This window comes from Larimichthys crocea, chromosome III (genome assembly GCF_000972845.2).
Source record: "Larimichthys crocea isolate SSNF chromosome III, L_crocea_2.0, whole genome shotgun sequence".
Taxonomy (NCBI): Eukaryota; Metazoa; Chordata; class Actinopteri; family Sciaenidae; genus Larimichthys; species Larimichthys crocea.
The window spans coordinates 34129113-34148275 of NC_040013.1; the positions used below are offsets into that span (position 1 = coordinate 34129113).

The window sequence follows — 19163 nt, forward strand, 5'->3', positions numbered from 1 at the left end:
GATAGACAATCAGGTCTCAATTCAAATGGCAACTATAACGTCATTTGAACATTGATTCCATTTACTATGTAATTTATGTAGAGTCAATAGTTTTGAGTCTCTCTTCGAGGAGTAGCAGGCCTTTTTTTACAGCAGCCATTTTAACTTGTCATAGTAGGAACAGCACAGGTGTTACTGGTGACAATGGCTTTGTTCTTTTCAAATGCCCCAGTAAGACAGTATAGTATATATCAGTATCATGACACTGAAAATAAAACAAGAAAGTGGAGTTATTTTTTATTTTACTGACATTTCGAAATGTCTTCCATTAAAAAAGTGTGCAGTGACCATACTGGTCCAGCAACCATCTTAAAAATGTAACCCACAGCAGGGGTCACTGCAACCAAACTTTTCTGCCCTTAAAGGTCTCAGTGTTTCAGTAACACATGTAATTAATAGTTTACCATACAGTTAAAATGAACACAGCCCAATATAACTACACAAAAGGGGGATCTAAACTAGATGTGGACATTAATTTGGTCAACAACAGCAGGATTTATTCACTTTATCGTGCAACATTTTATAACTTTCAATATGACCTAAACCACAGTTATGTGTGAACATGTTTGTCACACCAAAAAGTGATACACAACTCTCTACATCCTGTCTGTAAGTTGGTGTGAGAAACACAGACTTCAAATAGCCATTTAGTAGAGTGGCTGTAGGCTTTTCTCGGTTACAACTGTGGAGAAACAAAATACAACTAAACGTAATAAAGTATATAAGAGTCTTCATTGATACTGACATTCACATTTCATAAGCAAACATACATAAGCAACTATATATCTTAGGTTTGTTTTAAGCAATTTAAAATACTGTGAATTTCCTCACTTCTTTGAACAGGTAATTACAGCAATGTCAGGTCTTTTTGTTATTTGGTCTTCAAGATGATACAAAGACATAACTATGTGATTTGTCAGAAGGTAGACATGCTTTAATGTGATATTCATTGCAGACAAGACTAAAACTATTGGAGCACAGGTAGAACAATAAACCTGATCTAAATGGGATAACGACAAACATTTACACATGGGCAACTAGTCACTGTGCACTGAGTAATGACTAATGAAATCACAGATCATCAGCTATATATTCACTAAAGCTCAGTAGATGATTTCTTTGGTTTTGCCTCCTCCTCCATTCGGGGAACATGGAAGTCCACGTATGGACACCACTTGGTGTTGAGGCACACCAGATTCTTCAAAGTGGAATTTTTGATGATACTGAAGCCTGTCTCTCCCCCAAAGGTGCTGGGCTTCCAGTACTCAGGGGAGCAGATGGGGTTTCCCAACAGGCCTTTCAGAGAGAAGGGAGCACCCATCTCCACCATACTCTCACCAAATATGCTGTTCCTACGTGTTTTCTCCAGCATGACGCCTGGGTAAAACTCCAAAGCATCGATGTCACCGTAGAGTTCCTCTAAATCTCTGGCCATTTCTAAGTCATCTGTTTGGAAAAGAGAAAACAGCTATTAATGAAGTTAAAAGGCAATTAATCATACCATTCCATGGTACACATGTTTCACACTGATATTAACTGTAAAACAAGCACTGTGGTTTTCCTTTACTCACTTCAAAAACATAGCTTTCTAAACCATTCTCAGTAATTTGAGGTATGCAAAGATTGAAATGTCTCAAATTCTGGATGGGTCACCATAAAATCTGGTACAGACATTCATGGTGCCCAGAGAAATTAATTATCATAATGTTGGTTACCCCCAGACTTTTCATCTTGTGCCATCAGTTGGCCAAAAGCATAGTTATGACACAGGCAATAAACTATGGATTTCATGTGACTATGGCTACAGATGAATTACTTGGTCATTGATAAGAACAAAGGAGGGTGTCATGTGGATCAGAAAATCAGTCACTAACTGGTATGACCACCACTTGCCTCATACAGTGTGACACATGTCCTTTGCATAAAGATTATCAGGTTATTGACTGTGGCCTGTGAACTTTTGGTGAACCTAATCCACGCCTCTCTGGTAGCTGAGTTGTCTTTGCAAAGGAGAAGTGCTCACAAACACAAAAAAGAGTACAGTAAGATTTATGCTTCCTTGTTTAGCCTGCAGCAATTTCCTTTTTCAGGTTCTGCCAACAGTTCAAAAAATTTATCTCATATCAGATACAAAATGATAATTAGTTTGCAGTAAAGTAAAGTGCAAGTAATGTATTACTGTAAAGGTAAAATAAAGCGGGGTGCAATAGATTTGCACAATACAATGGTACAATATTGTTCTTGCTTACCAGTAAATTCATAAAAAGAGCTGTATGGCTTGAGGTTGAACTTCTTCCTGTATTCATTAAAGGGCCGAATACGTGTTGCTCGAGATTCTCTGATGACCATTTCTGCCACATTTAGCACTCTTTCATGAGAGTTGTGACCTCCACCTATCTGCAACACAGATGAAACATGAATGTGAACAACACTGTGTATCTAAGGAAACACGGGTATGAAAGATATTTAACCACAAAGTGGTCTAACATGCAAAGAGGTCTGAGTTAAAATGTTGCAATTCTGTTTGGAAATTATGGATGCCCTGTCCTTGGTTCAAAAGAGGACAGGGACCATCTGGCTTGTTATCAGGACTTGGCATATGGTAGATTACATAACTAAAGGATGCATACAGGATTTGGAGCAAAATAGGTGCCAAGTAAATTACTTTTTCTTTTTCAGAGAGTATTGCCTATTTCAGAAAGACAATGCCTAAACACATTCTGCACGTGTTAAAGAAGCATGACTCCATAAAAAAGTGTCCAGGTGCTCAACTGGCCTGCCTGCAGTCCTGACTTGATACCTACTGAAAATGTTTAGAGCATTATGAAACGTAAAATCCGATAAAAGAAACCCTGAACTGTTGAGCATTTGAAATCCCACATCAAGTAAGAATGGGAAACTATTCCACTTTCAGGGATTATAGCAAATGACCTCAGTTCACAGATGCAGCCAGAGTTGTTGTAAAAAGAAGAGGTGGTGCAACAGAGTGGTAAACATGAACCTGTCCCAAAGTTTCAAAGTTCTGTACATTAACTGATTTTGTTTTCCATTTGCATTTTACACAGTGTGCCAAGGCAGCTTGCTGGTTTTAAATGGAGTTTTTTATAACTAGGTTCAGGAATAAGGGCCACGCCTTGTACTTATCCCATATCCCTCCTGTCCACCCATCAACCTCAGGACCACTCTACTGATGGTCCTGCCTCCTCCCGCTACCCCTCATCCTCGCATCCCTCATCCCTCTCACCTTTCCTCCCCTCATCCCTTCCTCCCTCCCTCCCTTCATCCCTCATCCTCCGACCCTCATCCCATCATCCCTCAATCCCACGACCCCTCCAACCGCCCCTCCCTAAACTCTCCCCGCAGCATATCACCCATGCTTCCCAAATGTCACTTGTAATAAACATGTTTAAACTTCATCTGTATGGGCGTGGTCCTTGTTAGTGAAATATGCGTTGTGAAATATGCGGTATGTCACCAAGTGTATCACCATCGCTGTAATCTCTTGAGAAACCAAGCTACAGCTTTTTGACCCTTCTTCAAACAGAAAGTCATGTAAGGCAGAGCATTTTTTTTCAATCTCAAATTCCCACGCAGCATTTTCGCACACAATTTACATTCTACATGACGTGTCAACCGTTTTAGAAGGAGTGTGCATCTCTCATTTGATTTTAGGAAGTGGTTGTGAGGTGGTTTGCTAGTTTTAAACATGCGTTGTGTCAAGTGTATCACCACCGCTGTAATCTCTTGAGAAATGAAGCTACAGCTTTTTTTAACCTTCTTCGAGCTGAAAGTCACGTAAGGCAGAGCATTTTTTTCAAGCTTAATTTCCCTCACAGCATTGTGAGTCAGTTTATTGGTTTTAAATATGTGTCTAACAAATGTTCACAATCGCTGTTAACTGCTTTGGAAGTCATTCTACAATTCTTTTAATCTTTCTTTGGGGAGAAGGTCGCATAAGGCAGAGCATGACTTTTTTCAAGTACAAGAAGTACAAGGACTTGATTATTCATGTATGTTTTACACTAGTAGATTCTTAATACTGATGCATGAGTGCAGGATTTCAATGTTGTAGCTGATAGAAGTTTCAAACACTTCATATACAGGATAGTTTAGCTGTGCCACTTCAAAGTGTTACAAGTAATAATAAATGTGGCAGACATTTGACAACTTTTTATCTTTTTTCTTTTCTTAAATGTGTGGGACTTCGTTATTGAAATGAAACCAGAGACGTTTATAGGGGAAATCACCCAACAATGACATATGAAACATAACAAACAAGACAAAACAGTTGGAAACCACTGGGTTAAATATTGAACAATGCTATTTATAAGATGGTATGTTTATGTGAAATCTTGATCTGAAAAGTAATTAGTAACTATAACTGTCAGATAAATGTGTAAAATTTACCTCTGAAATGGAGAGACGTAGGAAAGTTAATAAAGTAATAAGTAGTTCAGAATTATGCTACCTGAGTAAATATACTTAGTTTCTTTCTACAGACGTTAACTTCACATCTAAAATGTACAAGACTTTGGCTGCATTTGTGTTCTTGATCAAGTCAGGAGATCATACTCTACTACCTGTCCTGCAGGCTGTCGAGAGAAGCCATCCACCAGTTTCTCCACCCCATAATGCAAGAGGATGGAGGTGTTGTAAATAAATTTGGAGTATGGGATTTCATCTCCATCGACAAGAAAGCTGTCGGGCATCAGTGGGTGCCAGTGGTAGAGGTGGCAGAACTCCAGAGCAATGCGGTTGCTGTACTGGAAACGCGCGTTGAACAGCAGAGAGGGATCGAACTTCAGCTTCAGCAGGTAACCACTCAGATGTTGCACGTACTCTTCGATTATGATGTTGATTATCTCCCCTGGAGGACAGAAACGAAGTCATCACCTGATGTCATGCATGTACATGTATAAGGTATGTAGCCAAACCTCATCAATAAATCAATCAATCAATCAATAAATAAATAAATAAATAAATAAATAAATAAATAAATAAATAAATAAATAAATAAAGATGAGATGTGAACTCCTGATTACACATAATGGAACTAATCCTAAACTATGGATTAGTTAACCTCTTACTATTAGATTAGATTAGATCCAATTCAGACACAAACAAAAGCCAAGGCACACACTATTCTGTGTGGTTGATAATAAATGGAGTGACGCCTGCAAGCTGGTTCAGGCAGACAACTCAAGCTACATTGAATATACACATGTGACATGTCACTCCACAATGATCCAATCCAATGCCAGTGCCACAACACTAAGGACAAAAAAACAACAAAATGAACCAGTTAAAATGTCTGTGACAAACAGTACTTCATACTATATATCTATTTGTTCCAATCAATCCATCACACAGGAAGAAGATTTGCCAATACTGACACAAATGAGTGACTTGGCCCTCACCAATGATGATGAGTCTGGCAGTCTGGAAGAGCTGTTCATCATCCCAGGTAGGATGTTCTGCCTTTAGGATGTCACAGACTCTGTTGTGCTCTCGCAGCCAAAGGGTGGCGTACATGGTGAGACCCGGCAAGATGCCATATATCTCCTGCCCAATGACCAGACGCTTCTCTGGAGGGACATGTTCAGGATACACCATGTGCACAGGGACCTCAGATATTGTGGGAGGGTACATCTCACCATTTACTAACTGTGAACAAACAAAAAAAAGTAATTCACACAGGTGAGTGAAATATTTTTAGGTTTTGGGAACAATTATTATTATTATTATTATTATTATTATTATTATTATTTCTCTTATCCTGAGCTATTTAAACTTTTGAAGACCATATTTTATTTCTTAATAAACTTCTTGCTTATAATAAACTTTCATAGTCTGTGCACAGGTCATAGCACACTCTCACACTCTTATTTATGAAACATCTTCCTCAAGTATAGTGGCGTTCTGATAAAGATAGTTTGAGGAAGTCCGCTCTCAAACCCTGATAACACGCATGGCAAAGACAAGATAACTCGCTTTCACGCTTTCAGGGTTGACTAAGTGAGAAAAAATATTGGGACTGTAACTTCACTATTACTGTTATCAAGAAAACATATTCTCAGAAGTTAGCATGCCACAGGAAGTAAAAGTATGTCTTTTAACTTCTCATCTAACTGGTAGATGAAAAGGTTGAAACCGCTTGAACGTATGCATGTATTATATATTATACTCTCATATGTATTGCAAATATGCGAGTAGGACATTTGAGCTTTTAAAGGAATAGTTTGGCATTTTGAGAAAAATGCTTATTTGCTTTCTTCTAGAGGTGAAAGATGCATTCAGAACACAATGAAATTAGCAATAATATAATGAAAATGTTCTAGCTACTATAGCATTCAATATTTTACTTGAGTAAAATGTTTAAATATATTTAAAGTATCAAAAGTAAAAGTGCTGATTACTAGTAACTAAAGCCAGCATATAAACGTAGGAGAGTAAAAATTAGAAGAAGAAAGGCATACGGTAGCATGAATGAAATAGTACCTCAAGTAGACTACAGTACTCAAGTAAATGTACTATTCTGTTTCTTGGCAAATAAATAGAGATAAAAATAATAATAATAATAATAATAATAGAATAGTTCAAGAAGAGTGAACTTTCTGCTAGTAAACAGATTTTGTAACCTTCAGACAAAACCAGGCTAGCTGTTCCCCCCTGATTCCAGTCTTTATGCTAAGCTAACGAGTGACAACGGTGATATTTTTCTTCTAGCTCTTAGTAAAATAAGAAGATTCTCCAAAGTGTCGTGCTATTTTTGTATTACCTGATATTTCAGCTTTCCATCTTTATGAAGCCGGAGTTGAAGCTGTCGCATGAGGTTGTCTCCATATATATTGCCTGCATCTACCTGCATGAGTAACAGAAAAATACAGATATTTGACAAGAAATTAAAGCTACATGCTTGATGTTTTATTCTTTTATCTGAATATGTATCTGCTGTATGTATCTCACCCCATGTCCAAAAGCCTTGGTGAAGCCCCCTTGAACTTCGTGGTTTGTTTTGAAAAACTGGTGGGTGAAGTGTTGGGCCATGAAGGCAAACATCAGATTGCTTCCCTGAGGGTCTGGCTTAAATGTCTTTCTCTTAAAAAACCTTTCAGCCAACACTTTGGGATCAGGAAGAACAGCTTTACCTGTAGAGAAATAAACATGGTAAGATTTCCTCAGGAGCACAGTCGTCTGTGTATAATTGTGTAGCTCTCACCTTTAGTTCCCATGGGCAAAGGACAGTCTTTGGGTATAGGAGGAAGGAGCCGGGTGTAGTAGGAGACGTTGTAGTAGGACTCCCAGTTGAGGTATCCATATTTAGTATTGTAGGTCGGCGGGCTTGGAATAAGGTCGCTCCTGACTTTGGGAGACAATCCAATAGGTACTTTATGGAGATTTAAGGGATGAGGCTGTGATATATTATGTAATTTATTGTCAACAAATCCCAGTAAAAGACCAAAATCAACAATTAAATGATCTTGATGTCACTGTAGTACTAAGCCTACACTGTTCTGCAGCTACTCGCACACCAAATGAGTATTAATCTGCAGTTTAAAATAGTCCCCAACAAATGCACAATGTACTTCTGTAAAATATATATATATATATATAATGCACAGCTTTTAGCCTTTTGAGCCTTTTTTTTTTTAATGGAACTATAAATTTGTAACCTAGTTTTCATTAGGCTGCAATGGGCCCGGTATTGAATATCACAGATGGACTTAAATTAGAAACGGACTGCTGCTGATCTTTTCTTTTTGTGGCACAATAAAAAAAAGTACACAATAATAACTAGTTCTTCTTTAAGTCTGAGTTTGCTTGCAAAGAATACAACAGCACAAACAGGGCCGGTCTTAGCTATGGGCAATGTGGGCGGCCGCCCAGGGCGCAGTCTCCGTGGGGGGCGCACGAGCGCCCGAAAAAGAAAAAAACCTCGGTTGGGTGGGGTGTTAGCCCAGGGCGCAAATGAGGCCAGGACCGGCGCTGAGCACAAAAAGAGATTATGCAACATTCAGCAAACTAGCAAAGGAAATCTTAATCTGATGAAATTTTATTTAATCAGTGCATAATCTATTGGGCCTTGTCTGATTTCCTTCCCCTCATCTCCTTATCTCATCTTAAGCAATATTTTAGTCAGACTAAATTGTTTTGAATCAAGACTATAACTGTGCAGCAATATATTCAAATCAAAATGTGTCTCCGACTTTACACTGATCTGTGTGAGGGTTGTTTGAGCATTTCAGTGTTTCATTTTTAAGCTTTTCACTTACCTGTCAGCACTAATCTCATCATTGTGTCTTGCAGGAAAGTTTTGTTGATGATGTCCCAGAGCCACTGGAAGTGAGTAAGGATGTAGTGAACGACACCAGGACTGGGCTTCAGCATGAGACGAACCCTGGTCCAGAACTCCGCTACACACAAAGATCAAGATTAAAGAATACATTTTTGTTTTTTGTTTTTTTTTGTACCACCTCTAATAAAGCTCCATTTGCAAGGGACACAATTTCAGCTGTTGTTCATCCTCTTCCAAAATAAGACGTTCTTTATGTTACTATAGGTCCTCAGTTTCTAAGGCAGAAGAAGGTCTAATGTACCATCTGACCTTGACCTTCTGGAAAAGATCTGCAGGACAACTGGAGATCATTGCATTAATTGGCAACTTATGAACATTTAAAATTTTAGAGTTTGTACTGTGGACTGTATAATTGTAAAAACCTTTTGGCATTTATTGATAATTACTTAATAATGAGTGACATACCACCGATTTGATTGGATGTACTGAAAGGTTGGCTGCTAAAGTGCTGATCAATGTGTATATGTGTAGAATTAAGAATATATTGATTCAAACTAAGAAAGCCACTAGTGTAGTTAACCCTTTATGCCTTTTATGAAGTTTTGGTTTAATTTGCCTCAATGTCACATTAAATGCTCATTTTGCAGGACTCACGAACTGTACAGTTGTCTCCATGGAAGCCAGTGCGAGTGCAGTCACATTGGTATCCGTCTGTACCAAATCTCACACACACTCCTGAGTTCTGACAAGGGTAGTAGCAACAGGGATTCACTGCAAACAAGAAAAAAAGATTGTCTTACTTTGTGCAAATCAATAATTCATATTATGTAACTCCTGCTGAACTAAATGGCTGGTTAACTGACGGTGTAATGACACAGAGTGATACTGAAACAAGCCTAGGAAACAAACACAAATCACCTCAAAGTGACTTCATTTGCATATTGTGCTAATGGGACGTAAATGTTAGAGATGGCATTTGACTCATCCTCCCTCACTGAAATACTGACACTGAGTACTGCGTGTGAACTAATAAAAGTTAAACATGTTTTGTGTATAGATTTTTAATATGGATTACAGTCTCCTCACAGGAACTGGTTTAACCCTTGTGTTCATATTTTTATTACTCAGGCAGTGTTTGTGGGTCTGGTGGACCCGCTGCATTTTTGGATTTTTAATTCAACGCAATCAAACAATTTTAAGGTAAAATACTCTACAGATGTTTACTTCATCCCAGTTACAAGCAATATAAACAGAATACATAATAAATATAATAGATCACATTTATGTGTTAAAGTTTTTTAATAAAAATCTTATTAAAAAAAGAGAGTGGAAAACATTCAACAAATTTACAAATGAAGCAAGTTTTTTTCATAGCTATTAATATTCATTTGAACTTTTTTTGAACATTAAAAATGTAACCCATTCAGGTCATGTCAAATGTCCTGCACATGAGTAATTGCCATCCATGTTGGCCGTTTTTGCATTCAGACCATTTCAAGACATCCATATTTCTTCACTTGCTAGCTGCTGACTGGGGCTGACTGCTCACTGTTTGGTCCTGGGGCTGTCTTGCTGGTCCTGTGGTTTGTCTTCATTTTGCAACTAGCTGATTCTAAATCAGTCAGACTCTGAATTTTCAAAAATGTGAATCTTTTGGCCATTTTGATCAGTATTGTATCAGTTGTCACTGGAAAAAACTTTTCCACTTTTTTATTGTGTCCTGCTCCAAATTTGCAGCTGGGATAGAGTATGGGCAAAATTCTCAGTTTGAAAAAATGAATAATCATATCATATTTCCTTTGATAAAAAATAAAAACGGGCCCCACAGACCCGAACAGCACACATGGGTTAAAAAAGTTGCTGCTGCCTAACACCTCCCATGGTCATTTTAATACGGCTTCCTGTTCCTCCATCATACTTACAGAAGTTCAGTGAGATAATGAGAGAGTGCTGCCTTTTCTTCCTCATTAGTTGTGAATGAGAGGAAAGATAAGCATGTTCACATGAGCAGTAAGTAAATATAGTTTTCTAGAAGGAGAAAACGGATGAATGCAAGCGTGTTGTTTCAAATATAATTCTTATGTGGGTTTTACTCTATCTAGGGATGCCCAGGAGGCAGAGCTATAGACATATTTGCATCTACATACAATCTGGTATGATCTGCATTACACCCATAAAGTTGTGCTACACCAAGTGCCATCAATGGTGGCTTAAATTGAAATAAAAGTTTATTTATTCATACATCAGTACATATATAGAGTCTATCCCAGCATGCATCGGGCAAAAAGGGATCAAGGAAACACCCTAAACTTCTCACAAGGCAACATATGAAATAAAGTTTCTTATTAAAATCAAATGAAGTGACTTGAACTTGTTTAAATCAGACTAAATAATTGATCCACTGACAGCCTCACATCATAATGATCATCATAGTTAGAGTTTAATCAGTTATTGAAGTCTCAAGTTATCAGTCCAAGCGATAGTCTTAGTATTTACATGTATTTTAAAATATGACATGTTGTGATGGAAAAAGAAAAACTTACCAACACCAGAGTCACCAGCACATGATGAGCTCTCCAGCAGCAACAGGTTGATAAACACCCAGAGGGAGAAGATGCTAAACTCTATAAAAGTTAATTAATGTTATCTTGGTGTAAAATCATCAAATTAAGGTTGCAGGTGTTTGATTAGATAATTTTAGGACTCACCTTTCATGATCTCCACACATGAATCGTTTTTTTGTCAGGGCTCAAAATTTATTTCATTTTGGTTCAGTGTCTGTTTCTAGAAAGTATTTTCAGAGACAGGCTCCTGTCACCATAACAACACTTAGGCCTGGTCTGACTGGCTTTATAACATCAGCTCTAGAGAATGGGCGGTGACACAGTTTCCTCTACTTCCTCCTTTAATATATTTTTTAAGACACTGCATTTGGTGTCTAATAATTTTGATTTGATTATTATTAACCAGAACTTTACTTATGTGTAAACCCATCGAATTTACATTTTATTCAGAGTGAAAAGTTTCGTCTTCATATTATGAACATTATATGTATTTTATGTGTCATTCAAATCATTACAGTGACAGAAAACAGGATCATACTTAAGGAAGCGCTCTATCTCCACCTGCTGGTAAATTAATATAACAATCAGAGCTTACTTTTTTCAAGAATTTTAAATAAACAAATAAATAAATGAGTTTTACAAAACACTACTTTTCTGTACTAAATAAGTTCCACTAAATGGCGTTGTGCACTGGATGCCCTATGTGTGACAATAAGTCTAAAATGAATTTGCTCTATTTAAAAACTGTGGATTTGCATCCAGCAAAACTGATTCATGTGTCTTTGGTTGTGAAAGATATAATAGTTATACTGTACTGATGTGTATTTGCATTTACTAACTTTTAATGTGTGATAGATTGAATATTTGTTGACTTGACACTGTATTTCAATGCAGGATAAGCAGCAGGATAGGCCTGGATATATTACTTGTCTAATCTATAAACAGATATTGAGTATACATTCTCATCACAAGGTCCTTTTAAATTCAAATTGTGATTTATTTATTTTTTTAGCAGTATAAGGACTTCTTGTCGTGTCATCTTAAAGTTTTAGGTTAGGATTTTTTGACAGCATGTGAAGTAGAAGTAGGCACCTACTCCTTGCCTACACTAACATTCTTCATATTCATATTGTTTATGTCCAGTATATTATCATTCAGTATGTTTCCCTAGTTCATTGAACATTTTATCGTTTGTTTTAGGGAGGAGCCTTATCAGGCAGATGTATCCTGTTGGTTGAGGGAACAGAACACAAACCTTTCACTGACAAATCAGCTCTTTAAGTTATATTGAGGTAGGGAAACACCCACCATCAGTGGAATAACACAAGAGTTCTTAGTCCATCCAATTTGTGTTTTTACACACTTTATTGAGGCTGAACTCAAATGCAGACACAGGACAGGCAGGTAAGGTGAAAGCAAGTCTTTTATTTAGCGTACTAGCAGGAATGGAGAGATGTGGCTGGCTGTGGAGACTTGGCTGAGGCAATGCCTGACATGAGAACTGGCTGACAGGGCTGGAGGGTGGTGAGATGGGCAGCGAGACAGACAAAAAGGCAAACTAACTAACTTGATGTAAAAGTAATCTAGCCTCATGTAAGTAGAGCAGAGCTATGATCCAGCAAGGATTGGTGGTTGCTCTTGTAGGCAGGGGTGATGACTAGATGGCAGACAGGTGTGCGGACTGCTGATAATGGGAAGGTGTGCAGAGAGAGAGCAGAGCCAGGGTGAGGAAACACAACCACAGACACAGAGACAGACAGGGGAAAACAGGAGACACAAAGGACAGGGAAACATGGGGGAAAACAACATGGCCATGAAATTATGGGATGAAAAAGACATAAATGCAGGAACAAAGAGGCCGTCTTCTTTCATGAACAGTTGAGTTGCCAGGTTCTGATCTCTGATACCTTCCCACAGAGACATCATCTGAGCCAAACCTATGTGAGATTTTTGAGCGTTGAAGTAACTCTCCTGCATGATTTCCTGCATACTGTAGCAATTTTAGGACTAGCTTGTCTGTGATGTCCACATGGAGATAAGTCGAATCTTTATCAAAGCATGTTCAGCTAATTCTTGTAAACTTTGCAGACCTCAGCTCTGTCTGAAGATACAGTTTAAATACTGAATGATTTTCCAACAAATGTAGAAAAATAACTCACTGTGTTGCTGGAATGATTTGCTTTCACTGTGAGTGTAATTCAGGTTATTCCAGCTGATTGGCCTTGCCTGTTAATGACAGCAGTGTGACGTGGTTTCTTTTCCACATCCTGTCACCTTCAAAGAGGGGTAATAGTATGCATTGTAATTCACAAACCACTTAAGTGCAAAACTGTATGAGCTCAGCCTCTTGTCACTCATTGTATTATTATAGGGTGTGTTTGTGTGCAGCCCTGAGGATTTAAGACAAAGAGCCCCAGGTCCTTCTACATGCTCCCAAAACTATTCTGGATCTTATTTTCCATCAAAAATAATAAATACTCTGAAACAACTGTGACATATGTGTTTAATATATTTAATGTAAAACATGTATAAGTACTGTACTCCATTCTTACTACAAGAAATGTTGTATTGAGTTTGTCGGCCCCTGTGGACAGAAGTGGTAAGGTTTCCACTTCCTCATTTTGTCTGATGTCAAGGGGAATCAGACTGAATCCGACCTGCTGGCAGGCATTTAGATTAACTGTGTTGAAATAACAAATGTTCTTGCTGATAGTCCCGTTTGATTATGTATATTATGTAGAGGCATCAGTATTAAATTGAGACTCTTTCATAACCAGTTAAAACTTGTAAATGTATTACTTTTAAGTCAATGTTGAGAAAAATATTAGTTGGTTATGGAAAGCAAAAGAAAATGTTCTGCAAATTATATAATGTTGTGGTGGAGATTGTCATGTAGGTGGTACGGATGCCTTTTAGGACAGTGGGAATTTGTGTCATTTTAGATTAAGTGTACATGAACAGATTGAGCAAAAACCCATAATCTCCAGAAATTATTTCTTTTTAGCTTCAGTAATGAAACTCAGAAGTATGTCTGACTGACATGTTTAACGTGTGTCCATTGTAGATTTCCTACTCTGCATGTTACTGGCCGTATTCCTTTTATCATTTTTATCCTTTGCTCAACTGCTTCTTCTATTTTTTATGATTTCACATGTTTTATTGCTTTTTAATGGCTATGTTCACATCTACCTGAGAGAGAACTGTTACATTAGCACATTTACAGTGATTAATGTACTCAATGTTCCTTTAAAAATAATCATAACACATATTTTAAAAATCTAAGATAAGAACCTGTAATGTGAAAAAACATCCAAAATGTTTTTTATTTATGAATCATATATTCAATCACATACAATCTGCCGCAGGTTTCACATACCTTGTCTATTTACTACTTAATTGTATTAGTATTTTTACACACAAAAAAGAAAAAAAAGTTAAAACTTAAAATTACTGCCTCATGTTTGTTGCTGACTTTTATTTATTTGCCATTTTATCCGATTGTAGTTACTATAACTATGATGAAACAATGATGATGATATTGTATCATTTCATGTAAATATATGCTCCTATTTATATATCTTTCTCTAACTCTATGTCACTATCTTTCACCTGTTTTGTGTTCACTAGAGCAGTGAAGACATCTTTACTGTATGTGAGCACAAAGACAATACATTCTTGCCCCGTACCTTCTTTTTGTTTGTCTGTTTCACCTAAAGTTGTCAATTAAGTTTTTAAGAAAAAGATTTTTAATGTATGTGCTTGCTATAGTATTTTTGACACAATACAATGCAGATACAAAGGTGCACCACCCCTTCCTAAAGTAAAACATCATGGTTTCAAGTAGAAATTTTGATCTTAGAAGGAGTAAATTAGGAGCATATGAATGCACAACACAAATCTGAGCCCACCCACAGCTTAATTTTCTGAGAACAGTGATTCATGTGCAAAGACAACTCATGTCTGAAATCCTTACTTCTTAGAAATGTCATCATCAAAGTCACACTTGTTATATTTTCACTACATTTTACATCAAACATGATCATGGCTATCAGTTCTTGGTGATTTCTTTTTTCTTTCCAATGCTTTGCGTTTTTTCTGGTGTTTAGTCTTGAAGTTTGTTTGGACTGTTGTCATCCATACATCTGTGCATCACTCTTCAGTGGACATTTAGTATAGCAACCAGCCAGACTCTGCAACTTTAAACAGCAGACTGTATTTGAATTGCATTCTGTTTCCTAGACCTGATTGATATGAAAAAGAATGAGCGGCATCAGGAACTAATTATCAAATCATCATTTCCCGCCTTACAAGTGCCTGAAAAGGACTCCTATCTGCACAGGGCTCGTAGACGTGCTGCTGGTTGCCATGGTGCTCTTGGCGCAGGCTGCAGGCCGAGGCTCACTGCTTCCTATAGCATTCCTGGTAATTGAGATCAGATGCTCCTCTGAGTGAAACCTGGACTGGGAGTAACCTGGAAGCATTTATTTTATGGGGAAGATGTTTAGTTAAGCCATGCTCCTGCTCTAAATGAGCCTCGGTCCGACTCTGGTGATGAATATGATTGGTGAAAGCACTGAAGGCTGGTTCCTGACTTCTTCCTTCCTTCGGATCAGGTTGCAGATTAGCACACTTCCTGTCCAGTTGTGGAACAAGCCAATCCAACAGACGGAGCAGCGATAGGCGTCAGGCATCATGCATTGTCTCAGATGGCGTTTCTGACAGAGCCACACAGTGGTGGGTCCTTAAACAGCCCACCAGGTATCATTTGTTAAACCTGTTTGAATAAGCAGCTGATTGTAAAGGAGGGCAGACCTCCTCTGAAGTCAGCTGGTGGTCCACTTAGGGACAGTGGTGGGAAGTAATTTGCCAAAGTATTACAACTGTACTTAAACCTGCACTACACACTTCAATATGCTGTATGCAAACAATGGGTTAAATGGGGATGTAAATGACAAACCACCAAGAATTATCATACGACTCTGCAGCTTTATAAAGCTTTTTTAGCCACTTTTAACTTTGATTATCCAGCATAAATAAAGTGGTTCTAATCTGCCAGACAAGTTAGGGCATAGTGGAGCATATAGCAGCTAACAAGACTAAAAACCTGATCACTACCTGTATAATGGACCATAAGAAGTTTACTCAATAGTGGGCAGTAGATTTCGGACACTACACATGTAGAAAATATACCTAACAGTATGAGGTCAAAAAAAGTTCTTCATCAATTACAGTCTATTTCGATGTTGGCTGAGCTAAATTCACTCATGTAGATCCTCCACATATTGTACTGTGTGTTGGATTTAGGTCGGCCACAGTCCTCAGACCTTTACATTACATGCTGCAAATGATCAGAGGTCTGTGGGAGGAGCGACATTTGGGCTCATTCATCAGCTGTCAGAGAGTTGGCACAGTTCACCAAAGAAAAACAAAGAGCCTCCTCACTGTAATGCAGTTACTCTGCGCACACACCACATTTTAAGTGTTCACGGTTTTAAACGCGTATGGTCCAGCCCTCCAGAGTTAAGGGTGCATGAAACATAAACACGAGGGTGCAGTCGTAGCTGACTATCCATGCATGTCTTCAAATGTGCCACAAGTGTTTCTGTCCCTTTACTCTCATCAAAACAATCAGAGGTTCCTGGTTGTGCTCCTTGTTATAGATCCTTTCCATTGCTTTTTTTTACAAAAAACACCCCCACTGTTTCCAATCCAACCTTCTAGACTTCCCCTGTCTGAACAGAGTACAAGTGTGTCCTGACCAGCCACCTCTACTTGACACAGCTCACTCAGCCACTCTACACCCAGAGCTGCTAGGATCAACAGCATGGCAGGATATTGCTCTCGGCATCAAACTAAACACACAATGCGTCCTGCACAAGTAATCTCGACGTTGAGCCTATTTGATATGACAGTTTAAACACTTGAACTCAGAGCTGGCCTGTCGGGGGAAGTGGGATCAGAGGTTGGGTGGGCCATGGCTGAGTGTGCGTGTACTACCTAAAGGCTTTTTCGTGATTAGGAGCCACGTTCACCTCTGATTGCTCCGGGTCACTGCAGGTGAACGCAAGTGGTCGGAAGGATGTAATTTCCCCCTGGAGCTGGTTACCTGATTGGGTAAGTATCTGATCTTTGACACTGACCCGAGTCCTTAAATATATCTAGAGCTGAGGTAAAGACCTGGATCATGATCAGAGACAAGAGCAGGGCTAAATTAAATCATACAAAGTTATAACAATGTGTTCTGCACATGAAATTGATCCTTGTGTGTATCATTATCATATTTTTGCTGTTACATGGAGTGCTGTGAGATTATTGCGCCAACAGGAACCTGATTGAACTTTCTGTTTCTTGACAATAAAAATTCTCTTTCTTCCTTCACACAGATACATACATATGTTTGTCATCTCCAACAGAAAAACAGTTAACAAACAATGTGCTGCTCAAACAAATTCGGCTTCAGCAGTATAAAAGCAGGTTAGAGGTTACATTTAGCAAAAGATCAGAGCTCTGAAGCTGTTAATAGACGGTCCAACTTTCTTTGTGCAAGGCATACTACCACATTTGAGTACTGCATATTCATAAAGTTGAAAAGGCTTGTGAGAGACAGGCAGAAAAAAGAGTAATCAAAATCAAAGCTGCAAGGTGAGCTATCGATATCCTGACATTTAGACCCTAACTCCACATCCTTAACACAGGCTTTCTATTTTAAATTTGAACCCAAAACTGAGATCAATAGGGTTATTTTCTCACAATTTAAGAAAGCTCCAGACATTACACAACTGTTTTCACAGGCTGACTACTAAGCCTCATCACCAGTGAATACAGCTTCATGTGTAAAATGCAGATGTTTCCATACAGGATACAAGGAATGATGTGGGTCATTATGCTATAGCAAGACAAGTCTGCAGATCTGAACCCAATTGAACACCTATGAGAGATTTTGCTCTCTACAGCCAAGATCAAATGGGGGAATACCTTTGGGACGAACAGAAGAACCGAAGTTGTTCTGGCAGCTCACAGCTTCAATACAAAGAAGCATTATGCTGTTTTTTTTTGTTTTGTTTTGTTAGTTTTTTAGACCTGACATCTACAGCAAAATAAAATCCATCTGTGGTTACTATAAATACGGTTATGGATGACCATTTATGAATGCATCATGAAGACCCAAATAAAAAAAGGAAAATGGAATTTGTGTTTGATTTGTGCTTTCTTTCACTTAAGTACCACAAGGTTCAGCATTTTTCTTTTTCGAAAAGTTATTTGCAGTATAGAGCCAAACTAGATTAATATTTATTTTTCCATTCAATGAATAAATGCACATAAAAATTACAGAATTCTGTAATTACAAAACATAAAATTGACTGTAATCTCTGTTTTTATAATAACAGTGTCTCAGAGAGAGATGTGAGACAATGTTAAAGGAATCACTCATAGTGATGACCCAACAAAGAATTATTATTTCATGGAGCTTTATAGTGAGTTTCAACTTTCCATTCTGTTAATGTAATGTGTTTTGGTTCACTCTCATAGCATCTCAGCTGCTTTCAGAGAAAAAGCTCTAAAAGCCCAATGTAGACCAACTCTACCTGTTCAGCACCACAGCAGACAGACAGAATTAAAGACAAGCTTGTGATCGCAGTGAAGCATTTAGCTGAAGAGCCAGATTAAATATCTTGTGCTTCAGGAATTGGTAGAGACCAAAAACAGAGCTTAAAATCATTACAGGACCCCAAGTGAAGGGTAATGTTGCTCTATAACTGCTGTATGTGTAACTGTTTACTAACAAGCTCACCATATAAACTTAGAAAGATGATAATATGTCACTATTCACTTGTTTTCACTGCCTCCAAGTGGCCAAATATTCAGTTTAAGTAGGTTTAAATGCTGTATGTACAAATCACTTGTAAGCTTGTACTGTGGATTTGTTTTTTGTAAATTCAATTTCAGCAAAAAACAATATCTGTGTGGGTTTGGGTGAATTGTGAGACATCTGTATTTGTGGATGTTGTCTCTTTTGTTGTGGTGAAACAAGATGCAATTGAGTATACACTTAATTTTACAGTGCTCACTGGCCACTCGAGGGGTTTCTACTTTCACCCAGCAGAGGAAAAACATCAACTCTCTTTCCTCCCTCCTTTAGTGGAATTGATCAGCTGCTTCCTGGCTGTAAATAAAGAGGCATACTGTAATCCACTTGATAAATATCAAGCAGAATGCGGCAATCAGCTGAAAGCAATTTGCATGTCTGTGCTCAAGCCAGCGGC

General features: G+C 38.1%; 1 protein-coding gene across 1 annotated transcript; it reads right to left on the reverse strand.

The window, feature by feature from the left end:
• Nucleotides 1-263: 263 nt before the first annotated feature.
• Nucleotides 264-11179, reverse strand: ptgs1 (prostaglandin-endoperoxide synthase 1). Its single transcript, XM_010736825.3, has 11 exons — nt 11044-11179; nt 10879-10959; nt 8990-9106; nt 8313-8453; nt 7259-7402; nt 7006-7187; nt 6818-6901; nt 5457-5703; nt 4620-4906; nt 2289-2436; nt 264-1485 (listed from the first exon to the last, which is right to left on the reverse strand). The coding sequence occupies exons 1-11, from the start codon at nt 11048-11050 to the stop codon at nt 1136-1138; spliced, it is 1788 nt and encodes a 595-aa protein (XP_010735127.3). The 5' UTR covers nt 11051-11179; the 3' UTR covers nt 264-1135.
• Nucleotides 11180-19163: the final 7984 nt, after the last annotated feature.